The sequence below is a fragment of the Dipodomys spectabilis genome, unplaced genomic scaffold, assembly GCF_019054845.1.
Source record: "Dipodomys spectabilis isolate Male_0828 unplaced genomic scaffold, ASM1905484v1 ptg000060l, whole genome shotgun sequence".
Classification (NCBI taxonomy): Eukaryota; Metazoa; Chordata; class Mammalia; order Rodentia; family Heteromyidae; genus Dipodomys; species Dipodomys spectabilis.
Genome location: NW_024870737.1, coordinates 486,780 through 500,665, shown reverse-complemented (window position 1 = coordinate 500,665; position 13,886 = coordinate 486,780). Strand labels below are relative to the sequence as shown.

The 13,886-nt window shown below is 38.0% G+C and overlaps 1 protein-coding gene across 1 annotated transcript in view; it reads right to left on the bottom strand.

The window, feature by feature from the left end:
- Positions 1 to 13,886, bottom strand: part of Gabra3 (gamma-aminobutyric acid type A receptor subunit alpha3) — a 92,678-nt gene that overhangs the window by 22,170 nt on the left and 56,622 nt on the right. The window contains exon 6 of the mRNA XM_042680385.1: positions 9,790 to 9,933. Within this exon, the coding sequence (XP_042536319.1) occupies positions 9,790 to 9,933 (144 nt within the window). The remainder of the gene's footprint in view (positions 1 to 9,789; positions 9,934 to 13,886) is intronic.

The following is a 13,886-nucleotide window of genomic DNA, read 5'->3' as shown; positions in this document are numbered from 1 at the left end:
CTTCTAAGTTGAGAGAGACATACAGAGGGACAACACTATGGATAGCAGAGGCACAGACTCACGAAGTGCCTCCAGGCCAAGTATCACTAAGGATTGCTGGCCACCACCGAGCTGGGAAGAATCCTAAACAGATTCTCAGAGTTCTAGACAGAAATAACACTTGCCATGTGTTGACGTCAGATTTCTAGCTTCCAGAACAATAAAGTTCCATTGATTTCAGCTACCCAACTTGTAGTAATTTGTTATATTGCCCTGGAATTCTCTACTCACCTGTAGATATATATACTCAACTACCTATTGAACATCACTACCTGGGGATAGAATAGCACATCCCCAAACATGTCTAGATTAAGGCTTTTCTCTTCCCACTTTATATTCTCCAAAGTTAATAGATTTTTCCATTTCAAAAAAAGCTTACATAGAGATACAGGTTGACCCACTGTAACAATGAGATGTACAAGACACTATGTTGAAAACAAACTTTACAACTTCAGACGTGGAGTGGGGGAGGGAGGAGATAGGGAGGTGGGGAGGGAAGGGATGGTAGGAGAGAAACAAAGGGGGAGGTAACAATGCTCCATAGGAAATGTGCTCATTACCTTGCTCATGGAACTGTAACCCCTCTGTACACTATTTTTACCATTAAAAAAAAACATTTTAGGGCTGAGAAGGTGGCTCAGTGGTAGAGTGCTTGCCTTGCATGCTCGAGGCCCTGGGTTCAATTCCTCATCACCACATAAGCAAAAAGAAAAAAGCCGGAAGTGGCGCTGTGGCTCAAGTGGTAGAGTGCTAGCCTTGAGCTGAAGAGCTGAAGGACAGCGCCCAGGACCAGACCCCCCCCCCCCCAAAATAAAAACATTAAAAAAAATAGCTCTAGGCAGGTGCTAGTGGCTCACACCTGTAATCCTAGCTACTCAGGAGGCTGAGATCTGAGGATCGTGGTTCAAAGCCAGCCCAGGCAGGAAAGTCTGTGAGACTCTGATCTCCACTTAACCATCAGAAAAACCAAAAGTGGCACTGTGGCTCAAGTGGGAGAGCTCTCGCCTTGAACTAAAGAGATGAGGGACAGTGCCCAGGCTCAGAGTTCAAGCCCCACAACCAACCAAAAGAATTAGCTCTAGATTGTCTGAACTATAATCATTATGTTCAAAATGCTTTCCGTGCTTCATAGTCTTGTTCAGCTTGCTTGTCCATGGCTGTCACTCAACCACTTGACTCATATCTCCAAGCCTGGCGTTTTGCTAGTCAATTAGAAACAAGAATTCTGGAGACCTTTTCTGCTGGGGTACCTTCAAACCACTCTTCCAGGTCTCAGCTTCCAAATTCAGTAGTATTATCGGAGTGAGCCTCCAGTATCGTGTTTTAAATCTCCAAAATTCTAAATACATAGCATCATCTTTTCTTCTCTTTCTCTCTTTCTTCCTTCCTCATTCCATTTCTCCTTCTCTCTCCCCTATACCTCTTTTCTCTCTCATCTATATCTATTTTTACTGCTGTCCTTTTCCTTTTTTCAACTTTCTCTTCACACTGATAAAGAATTGAGGATTTTAAGATTGATTTTTCCTGAGAACCAGAATGTGATTAGCTTGGGCAATATTCACCCTTCTCTATTTTAGTGTCATACTCATGAACTCATTATTACCAAACCTATCTCTGATTATGTGGGATATTAACTATTTAAAATATTATTTGTGAACTAGCTACAGTCTATGAATCTAAAAAGGAAAGAAGATGTACTTTTCGAAAAGTTATGAAATCAATCATTTTAAAATAACCAATTATATGTTCTTCAATCCTCTCCCTTGCCAGCCTTTCCTTCTCTCTCTGTGCTGCTGCTTCTCTTTCAAAGAGGCAAAGGAAATTCTACACAGTGAGAGCTGAAGCCTTTTCACCATGTTGAGGGGGATGTTCCATTCCTTTTTACTGGGTCCAATGAAAAGTGTGAAAAGGACAATGAACTGCCACCTTTTCATCTTCATACTCTAGAGAGTCTCTTTTGTGTGGTACTGGGCCCTGTGCTTGCTAGGCAGGTGTTCTACTACTTGAGCCATACCTCCCACAACTGTCTATGTAGTTGAAAAGCTTAACAAAATCAATTAGATGAATAGGAGGTATTTGAAAATATAATGCTAATATCTTCTGTCTCTCCACACCTTCTCTGCTAAAGTGAGAAGATTTAATGAGATTGAACGATTTTTCCCCAACTTTTCCTGTCCTATTTCTACCCATGTGTTCCAGCTTATTAAACTTGTTAAGGACCATCTGTGTTGTGTGTGAAACATTCAAGGGTACCATATCAAACAGAATGCATATGGATTCACAAATTAGTCATTATCTATGGGTCACACAAATGCAGAACAGTTTAGCAAATTAATATTTTATAAATGAATATGCTTTTCTAAAGTGGACTGTTATATTCCCTCCCTCCTTTCCTCCATTTCTGTCTCCTTTTGTGCTGCTTCTTCTTATGAAAGACAACCTTTTAAGTGGTTTGGGGAATTTTCGTATTGCTTTTGCTCTCCAGCCTATTAAGCTCCATCTGTGTCAAGTGTGAAATATTTGAGTATACTATGTAAAACATTCTCGACTAGTTTCTAGGGTTGTGAAACCCCAAGAGGATTTTTTAAGTAGCTTCATAAATTAACTCATTATTCAAAATAAGTGAATATAGTTTCTTAAATCCATTTGTGAGTATTTGTCCATCTCTCTATCTGTTATTTTCTCATGATGCCTTTTGTACCATGTTTGTTTCTACCTCTGTGGTTTTTCTTTATGTTGCTTTCATCTCTGTCTCCCATTTTGTGCTTTGTCTTTTCTTGCCTATGCTTTCCATACAAAGGCAATTATAATAAAGCTGCTGCTTCACAGAATTATCAAATTGCTACCAAAGACAAATGTTAAGATACTAGATATAAATGATCTTTGCTGAAGATTAATGCAATAATTTATCTAATGAGGAAAAATGGAGACAACGTTGAAAAGAGGGAGTGGTGTCAATAACTCCCCACCAATTTTGAAGAAATTCTTTCTCTTTCTTCTTTTCTATGTCTTTTTCTCTTTTTTCTTTCCTTTCTTCCTAGATCTCTTTCTTTTTGTTGGCATTGGAGTTTGAAGTCAAATCCTGATACTTGCTCATCAAGGGCTGAATCACTTGTGTGATGCTCCCACTTCCTCTTGCTTTAGTTATTGTATATACATGCATGCACACACACAAGCACAGGATTGTATCTGTAGGATGGTCAGGAGGATGTGGAGGCAAGGGATAGAGAAAAAGAATGATGGAGGAATGTGTTATATGCTGTGCCTATGTATGAAGATGGTATAAAGAAAATCACTGAAAGCTGTTGACTAATAGGAGTGGATGGGAACAGGAAACAAAAAGCAGATGAGGGGATTAAGGTGAATAAAATATAACACATGTATGTGTGAAATGTTATTTTGAAACTCCTATGGACAATTAATATGTACCAAATATAAATAACCAGAATATAAAGAGGATGAATATGGTGGAAGTATTTTTTAATACATGGATGAAAATAGAACAAACCGTGTTAAAAAAAATACGAGAGGAGAAAAAGGATGACTATTAGAGAGGGTGAGCTCGATCAAGGTTACATTGCATATATGTTAGGAAATATCACAATGAACCTTTGTATAACTAATAGATGCTAATAAAGTATTTTAAAACAAAAAATAAAGTGGAGACAACCTAGTAGTAAAAATATACATAGGCAAAATGGCAGGAGGAGGTGGACACTGGTGACTCATTCCTGAAATCCTAGCTACTCAGGAGGCTGAGATCTGAGGATCCGGTTTAAAGCCAGCCGGGGCAGGAAAGTCCATGAGACTCTTATCTCCAATAAACCACCAGAAAACTGGAAGTAGTGCTGTGGCTCAAGTGGTAGAGCGCTTTCCTTGAGCTAAAGAGCTGAGGGACAGCGCCCAAGCCTAAAGTTCAAACCCCATCACCGACCAAAAAAAAAAAAAAATGGCAGGAAGAGTTCCTGTGCATGACAGTAGACTGAGCACACACATTTAGCTCTGTTTCCTGTTGAGACTCCAATTACGGATTGTGAGAATATGAAGCTATTAGAGAAGAAATCAGGAGAGTTGCCCGCACAGAAAGTTCTCCATAGAACCTTAGACTGAATGTACATGGTGTCCTGGAGGAAGACAATGAGGAAACTCCAGGCCTTGGCCTCCATCTCAGCATAGATTGGAGGCAGACAGGGTGCTGGGAACAGAAGGAATCTTGTTGATACAACTCAAAGAGAACCCAGATTGGAGGCTGCAAATTGAGCAAGTCTCAAGACTTGAGGTGAGAAAGAGACTGGAACTGAAGGTAACTGAAGGTGTGCACATGAAACAGTCTCTATCCTTACCTCCACACTAATGACCATAGTGACGTTTGTACTTTCCTGGCCAAAGACAGCAAGCCAGGGGGTCTTTCTATAAGACACTAGGAAATTGTAAGGTGCAGGTTGGGTGCCTAGGAAAGAAATATAATCCCAACAAAGGACAAAACATATTCAAACTAACAGAAATGTTCCCTTCTGATTTCAATTTTTAAAATCCATCTACAGAAAAAGTATAGTAGTATAGTATAGTATAGTATTTGATGTTGGTATAATTTGTAGAGGAGATGGGGAAAAACAAGTCATTTAAGGATACAGGTGGACCCGTTGCAACAATGAGAAGTACAAGTTGTCATGTGGGAAACAAGCTTTACAACTTTGGTGCGGGGGGGGGGGGGGGGGGGGGGGGGGGAGGATTGGGTGGGGGGCGGGGAGAGGCTGGGAAGGGATGTGAGGGGTAAACAAAGGAAGAGGCTGCAATGCTTGATAAGAAATGTACTCATTATCTTTATCTTGCCCATGTAATTGTAACCCCTCTGTACAGTATGTTCACAAAAAAAAAAAGATGCTACTTTAAACAAAGCTAAACCCTTACTCCTCTGTAGGTTAGCAGACTTAAAATGAGATTCAATGTGGTAAAACTAAGGTGCTATATTACAATTTTTAATGAGGAAGTAAAACAGTACAGCATAGCCTTGAGTGAAAAAAACAAGCAAAACTGAGAGGCCCTGAGTTCCAACCCAAATACTAGCACAGAAAAAAAATTAAATGATACCTAAGAAAATCATACATAATAATTTTGTAGTATGAGGCTTTGACAAGTAAGTACATCGGTGACAAAGCTGCATTTTTTTCTAGTAAGTTTAAGGAGCAGGCAGGCTCTTGCATTTTATGGCTTAGACTCCATTTCTCTTCTTTGAAGCTAGTAGCAAAGTACCTTCTAATCACTTACTCTCTGGCTCTTATCTTCCTGCCTCCCCTGTATGATTACACTGGGCTTACCAGGAAAATCCAGGCTAAGTACTACAAGTTGAAATCAGCCGATAAGGAACTGATTCCATCTGTGACCTCAATCTGCCTCTGCCATATAAACTTACACACCAAGAGGTTCTAGGATTAAGGATGTGGACATCTTTGAAGAGCCATTATTCTAGGTCTCACAAGAACAAAACATACATTTTAATCTGTTTTGTTAGTGGAAAACAAACTTTTAGCCCTTAGATATCAGAAGCAAGAAGGAGATGCAGATTGAAAGCAAAAGGATTGACAGGTAACTATAATAACTAAGAAGACTTATAGTAACTAAGAAGACTTTACATGAGCCTAGTGGAGAGAGAAAAGGTAAGAGGTAAGTGAAATGAGTTGTGCACTGTTATTCAGAATAGGGAGAATTTAAGTGACCCCTTAAGGGAAAAAATCAGTAAAACCACAATTGTATAAGTATAGGGTCAACCACCTGAGGTAATCTGTTTTATCCATTATTTCTTTATCAATAAACCTGACTTGACTCATGTCCTTACAATACAGCTCAGGACCTATGAAATGCTCAAAAACTGATCACTATTCATTTCACACCATGTACATGGATTAATTGCCTTATCATAAAGTTTTAAAATTACAATATCCTGATACTGTGGTTTGCTAACAATCATAACATAGCACAGCAAAGTACTGCCATAACGAAGTAATTGGATGGGGCAACACAATAATAATTACCTCAGGTGTTTGGTGATCAGAAGTCTGAAACTGTGCTTTCAACAGTTCTAGGCTCCTTGTATAATATGCAGGAAAATCCTTCTCTGACTGTCTGTGTCTTTGTCTCTGTGTCTCTCTTTTTCTGTGTCTCTGACTCTGTCTCTATTTTTGTATCTGTTTGCTTCTGTATCTTCCTCTCTTTCAAATTTTCCCTTTTCATAAGAACAGTGTTCATACTGAGTTAGGCGATCACTTTACTTCAGTATGACCTCATCTTCACCAGTATTTATACTGACGCCATTTCCAAATAAGGTCACATTCTGAGGAACTTGGGTTAAAATTTCTACTTCCATGGAAGTGCAATCCTATTCATATTACCAGCATTACCAAAGCAAGTGGAAACTGGCATGCTCCTACACTAACAATGGGAGTGTGACTTGTTCAGCTTTACAGATTATCAGTTTGTTAACATGTGTTAATTTTATTAAAATGTATCAATATTCTGAAAGAGCAATCTCAATTATCCTGTCTGTATCACAGGCTGATAATTACAGAGGAGTAAAATAGTAGAGAAAGGCTAAATCAAAGGTTAATGTGTTGAAAGGATACAGATCAAGATGCATTGTATACATAAACTGCTTTGTTAAATGTAAAATCTCAATACATATCCTAAATAATTAAGAAAAGTGAGGGAAGAGGTGGGTTGAGGGGTGTGTGAGAATGTTGAAATGGGTGACATTGATCAAGATTCACTGTATTATTACTGAATTGTTGAGTGACAACTACTCTGTACTACTACTTAAAGATAATTAAAAAAAAAGAAAATGGGACATCACAGTACCATTTATAGCATTAACATACATGATATACGTTAGGTAATTGTTTAAATATATTTGAATCTATGTACATGAGGCCATTAAATATGAAAATATTATTTTGTTGAGTTTCACAATGAAAAACAGTTTTCACTGATGGCATATGAAATGTTATTGTCAAAAATTCTCTGGCCTTGGAAATGGGATCATCATTTTTCTACTTCTACTTTAAAAAATCAAAATAGGTAATAAAGAATGTCTTTATTGTAATTGTTAACCATGTTACTAGATTTTTTGAATATCTTATTTGGATCATGTTAGTCACATAAAAATATGTATGTAATGTAAGAAAAAATCAATGTGTAAAACTGTATTGATAGCCCAGTGCTGGTGGCTCAGGCCTGGAATCCTAGCTACTCAGGAGGCTGAGATCTGAGGATCATGGTTCAAAGCCAGCCAGGGAAGGAAAGTCCATGAGACTCTTATCTCCAACTAACCACCAGAAAACCGGAAGTGGTGCTGTGGCTCTAGTGGTAGAGTGCTCACCTTGAGCTAAAGAGCTAAGGAACAATGCCCAGGCCCAGAGTTCAAGCCCCACGACCAAAAAAATAAAAGAAAAAAAAGACAAGAAAACAAAAAACTGTATTGATGGTATGGCTGCATTTATGTAAAATACTTATACAAAATGCAAAAGGAATCTTCTTACATACCAAACAGTACAACAATCAGTTAATACACTGAAATCCTAAGAAAAACATTTTAGAACGTGGGGATATTCAGATCCCATGGGTAAAATTGTGCAGTATTTGCAGAGAATCTATGCACATCTTCCCTATACTTTAAGTTATTACTACATTATTTATAATAATACTACATTATTTATAATAATAATATTATAATATATTATAATTTATAATGTAGTGTTGTGTAAATATTCTCGTGCAATATTGTTTAGAAAACTGACAAAAGTGTCTTTATATGGTCAATAGAGATAAAGCTTACTTTTTTATTTTATTTTATTTTATTTTTTTGGGTCCGGTCCTGGGGCTTGAACTCTGGGCCTGGACACTGTCCCTCAGCTCTTCAGCTCAAGGCGAGCGCTCTACCACTTGAGCCACAGCGCCACTTCCGGCTTTTTTCCTTTTTGCATATGTGGTGCTGAGGAATCGAACCCAGGGCCTTAGGCATGAAAGGTAAGTGCTCTACTACTGAGCTACCTTCCCAGCCCTACTTTTTTATTTTTGGTCAGTTGTGGGGTTTGAACTCGGCTTGGGCGCTGTGCCTACGCTCTTCAGCTCAAGGCTAGCGCTCTACCACTTGACCCACAGTGCCACTTCTGGTTTTCTAGTGGTTAATTGGAGATAAGAGTCTCACAGACTTTCCTGACCAGTGTGGCTTTGAACCGCGATCCTCAGATCTTTGCCTCCAGAGTAGCTAGGATTATCGGTGAGAGCCACCAGCATCCAGCAAAACTTACTATTTTTAAGCTACAAGAAGATTTGTGACTACAAAGCTCACAGATACAGAGGGTTGACCGTATTTGAATTTGCAATATTGAGCTCTATGTGTCCTTTTAATTTTCTTGTTATGAATGTGCATTTACCCTTACAAAAGCTGGAACCGTGGTTTAACCAACAGAAGTGGGGCCTAGGGCTGCTTGGACAACTCATGAGTCATCTCAAAAGTGGCTGGCAGTTTGTGCAAGTGAAAGGGACACAAGTGAATTGAGCCGTGGCCAAGCCCTCTCTGGCTGTGCTATTACACTGTGCCATTTTGGGTCATGTTCTCTCTCACATCTGGTCTTTGACAAGAGGAGTCTTTTACCTTATCTAATTCCAGATTTCGAAATCCTTTTTGTCTGCCAAATACTACCTTTTTTAGCTACACTCTTTTGGTCCTGGAGTGGAGGAGCACAAGGCAGACAAAGTGACGTTCTGAAGTAACAACTGATGTCTAAAGAATGGAAGAAAAAATTAGAGTGTCCTATTTCATTTCTAATTGTGAATTCACAGAAACAAGTGATGCCTGAAAATAAGTCTCCAACAATAGCCAACTAAGTGTGTATTCCATTTTTGCCAAATGTGCATCACACTTAGTTGAGATTTCAAGGTACTTCTTTCCTCAGGCTCCTGGAACTGGTAGTTAGTAAGTAGACAAAACTTAGGGCTACAGAACATAGTTTCTAGTCCATTTGTTCTACTTCATTTGTTTCTAATTCCATTCGTTCACTATCCAAGAATTGCTTATTAAGAAAACCTGCAGTTTTGTAGATGTACAAGACACTATGTTGAAAACGAACTGTACAACTTTGTGGGGGGGAGGGAGGAGTTGGGGAGGTGGGGAGGGAAGGGATAGTAGGGGAAAAACAAAGGAGGGGGGTAACAATGCTCGATAGGAAATATACTCATTACCTTACTCATGTAACTGTAACCCCTCAGAAAACCTGGAGTTTTGCCCAATGATGGTTGTCCCGAGGTAAGTGATGTATTTAGGAAAATAATTCCACAGCTATTCTCTTGACCTACTAGCTGTTTGACTCTACTGGAGTCATTAATTTGCTACATTCAACTCTGGAGGAACTGAGGAATGAAACCTTTATGACCAAAGCTGAGCTTTCCTACCACTGTGGCCTCTCTGTTTCCCCCCCCTTGACCTTCTTCCTCATTCTTCAGGAGGCAGCAGGACACTGGTTAAGAGGGACTCGGAGCTAATCTTCCTGAGTTCGTATTTTGCCTCTATAATTGCAGAACTACCATGGGCTGGAGGACCATATCAATGTCCTTCTGTATGTCTCCCTTTCCTCATTAGAATAATCATTTGTCACAACCATGTTTTGCAGATTAAATAAGTTATAAACACTCAGAGCAGTGGTTGGCATGGAGTAGAGGTTCCATAAATGTTTGATAAATAAAATCAATAAATACCTGTACTGGACCGGATTATCTCTGTCCCAACAACGTGGCCCAGCAGGTCATACTGATTCAGGCGAGAGCCATCCTGCGCCACTTCCACAGACTTATTCTTTCCAAGAGTCCAAGAGTAAAGCACTTCTGCTGTTGTATAGGCATCTAAGGTAGAGAAAAGTCAAGAAGGAAGGTTCATCATCCGTGATACCAAACTTGAACGAAATTTAAATACAACTTCTAATTCCCAAAGAGTTCTGGGTTCACATCTATATTTAACTGAAGTGTTCTATCCAACCATCCATCCATTCATCCATCTATCCATCTATCCATCCATCCATCCATCCATCCATCCACCCATCCATCCATCCATCCATCCATCCATCCATCCAGTAAAAGCTCCTTGAATAGATACTATACAATAATGCTACAAATATGTCCTTGCCTTTAGTTGTGTTGTCAAATGACTCCATTTCCTGGGCCTTGGTATATGACAAACCTCAGGAAAATCTGAAGTAAGCATAATTTAGCTACAATAGCATCCACCTGTAGGCATTATCTTTGATTTTATATTGTCAGCAGTGGGTTACATTTTTACCAGATTAGTTGACTCACACTTAATGAATATAGAGTCAAAGACAATTAAGACTAATACATGATCCATACAGAAAATGTTCTATATGACCTTGAGAATAATGTTCACTCTGATGTCATTGGGTGGAGTGCTTTATGGGTGTCTGTTAGCTCTAATTACTTCATAGAGTTGATCAAGTCTTCTTTTTCAGTGTTGATTGTCCACCTAGTTCTAGCATCCATTATAGAAAGTAGAATATTGAAATTACAATTGTTGACTTGCTTGTTTCTTTTCTTTTGCTACAAAATATCTTTCAGTAGTTGTACAAAGGAGTGGTCATTTAACAAAGCAGTTAATGAATAGACTACATCTTGATCAATATCACTCTTTCCAACATCCTCACTCATCTCTCCTAAGCCTATGCCTTTCCTCACTTGTCTTAATTTTGTAGGATACACATTGGATTCTTGACTGCATACTTCCCCTCTTCTCCTCTTTCTTGTTTTGTCTATATCATTCTTCCTTCATGGGCTTGGGAACCCCTATTAAAGTAAATATAACTTCTTAATTGTCATACTTTTTTGAAAGATTAATTCTTTTTATTGTCGGTCATGGGAATTGAATTCTGGGCCTAGGCACTATCCCTCAGCATTTCGGCTCAAGCTCTACCACTTAAGTCACAACAACACTTCTGGCCTTTTCTGCTTATGTGGTGTTAAGGAATTGAACCCAGGGCTTCATGCATGCAAGGCAAGCACTGTACCACTGAGCCACCTTCCCAGCCCCAAGATTTACTCTTAATCATTACGAACATTCAAAGCTTCCACAGAATGAGGAAAAGCAGCATGTGTAAAAGACTGTGCAGTTTTACTTCCTTGAATGGTAGGCCTCAGATTGTTCTGATTCTGTGGTTGGTGTCCAGAGCTTCAAACAAGTTTATTGTGACAATTTTTGGAAACCATCTCATTATTTTTATACAGGAGTGAATTTTCAGATGTCTCTACATCAGCATCAGAATTACTTCTCGTTGGATATTTTAAGGTTCACATTAACTGTCCACAAAATTATTTCGATCGCGCTCTTCTTGGTGTACTAAATTTGGCTTCTGAGACAGTGTTCCCTTAAATTCACCTGCCTTATCCTTCCATTTATTGAATTTTTCTCTTTTCTGTAGCCTCTCTGGTCCTCTTCTACATGTACAGTCATTTCCTTTGTGATCTCATCCAGGCTTATGGCTTTAAATACCATCTATACAAAGGCTAGTTACATTAAGTATCCAGCGTAGGTCTCTTTTTGAACATCACACTTACACTCTATGTAACCAACTCCAATAACCATATTTTCCCAATGGTAACCACACCCTAAGTAGCATTTTGTCATCATCATCATCATCATCATCATCAAGTAATTGTAAAAAGGAGTTGCCATTTTAACAAAACAGTTTGTGAATGCAATGAATCTTTGATCAATGTCACCCCTTGCAACATTCATACCCATCCCTTCTGTTATGCTTCTTAGTTTTGTAAGATATACATTGTATTCTTGACTGAATTCCTTATGGGAATTTTATGCATAAATTCCTCCCTGATATTACATTGGGAAATTTATATTTACAATATATTCTTAAGCAGCAAGTCTTGAGAAAAGTAATTGCAAAATAAGCGAAAGGAATAAAAACATGTTATTTGGCTTACAAGAATTAAATTTTGGCAATAGATAGATAGATAGGCAGATAGATAGATAGATGTTAGTAATTTAAAGGAATCTAATGATGTCAAGCTGACAGCAATAGCAGAAAAATTGTCATACTGGGTCAAAAGTTTAGAAATGTTCAGGTGTCAAAAGAAGAGAATACGTGAGATTTAACTGGTGACAATCACAGCAATTCATTTTGCTTAAAGTAAGTTTGTGCTGATTTCCCCATATGTTCTAATGATAAATCATTTTTGGAAGATCTAAATAAATAAGTCTATGCATAATATACAATGGAATTATACATAGACTATGTCCATACAGTATGTCATATATAAACCCTAAGAATATCCTTCAAAGTAGTAACAGGTTTTGGAAGTAAAATAAAATGCTTACACTTCTAATTTTGATCTGTGACCTGTGTATTGCAGAAGTGAATCTCCATGGATTAAGCCTTTCAAACAATTTACAGTGTAACAAAATGAATACAGTATCAAGAAGCCAAAAACAAGTCTGACAAGGGAGCAAGGGAGTGGAAGGAGGTAAATGAATGAAAGGTAACAGAGGAGGAATATAGCTAGCATACTCAATGTCCCTGTGTGGTAAAGGAAGTGGGAAATGTAAAATGAGTCCAGGGGAAACAAACACACAGCATGGAGAAAATGATGGAAGGGGTAACTGATTAAGAAGTACTGGACATGTAGATGGACATGTGAAATTTTAACCCCTTGTACAATCTTTGGAAATTTAGAAAAGAAAAAAATACCTGGGAATCTCAACGCCTTATTTATAAATTCTGTAATATAATATATGGAGAATTTCAGGACCAATTGCTCTGATACATAAATTAGTAGACTTCTAACACCACAGGTTAATTTTGCCTGCTTTCACATGCGAGAGAAGTTGAATCACATTCTATATATACTTAGATATCTGGCTTTTGCTCAGCATCATCAGTGTGATCTCGTTCTGGTAGTTGCTGAGTATTATTGTCACTGTGGTATGAAATTTAATTGTGGGAACATGTCACACATTTTTAAACTGTCCTGCCATTTGGGTAGTTTCAGTATAGGCCTATGACAGCTTGCTCTGCAAAAGACATCATTTGTGTTTTGGTAAATAATAAACACTTGCATTTGAGTATATAGTCAAGACTGTAGTTAGAAGATAAACACACGTCATGCATATGTTCACTATTCATAGGTGGCACCAAACAATTCCTCCCCCTCCCCAATTTTGTACAAATCTGTAGTCTTTATGAACATTTTCTATAGTTTTCATTTTGGTGTGTTCTAATGGTACACTTTGTATTTTAATTTGCATTTGTTTACTATTGTAATCAGTCAGCGATGTGTTTGCAGTGATTGCATGAGAGAGAGAAAGACAGAAAGATATAGACACAAACAAACACACATAGGGTTAGGAAACTATTTTATACATTATATCTTTAAGACTTTAGCCCTTTTCCTGTTATGTTTTCTGAGTAGTTCTTATGAATTTTTAAGAGGTTTTATAGATAATACTAGAAAATATCTTTTTTTAACATTGTGGTTAGTGATATTCTATAATCTGATCAAGTGATCTCTACCTCTTCTAAGACTGTGCAGATACGTTTTATATTTTCTTGTAAAAGTTTTATTGTTTCAATGTAGAATTTATTTTTTGTGTATGATATAAGCAATGTTTCTATTTCTCTCCCCCTCTCTTCTTCTATCCCTTTCTCTCTCTTCCTCCCTTCAGTTAAGTCCAACATTATCTGTACCACAATATTATCTTGCCTGAATTACTATAGCTTTCAAAATCAGTGTGGATAACTGATAATGGATATGATTTGCTTGTTAATTTTCTAGCT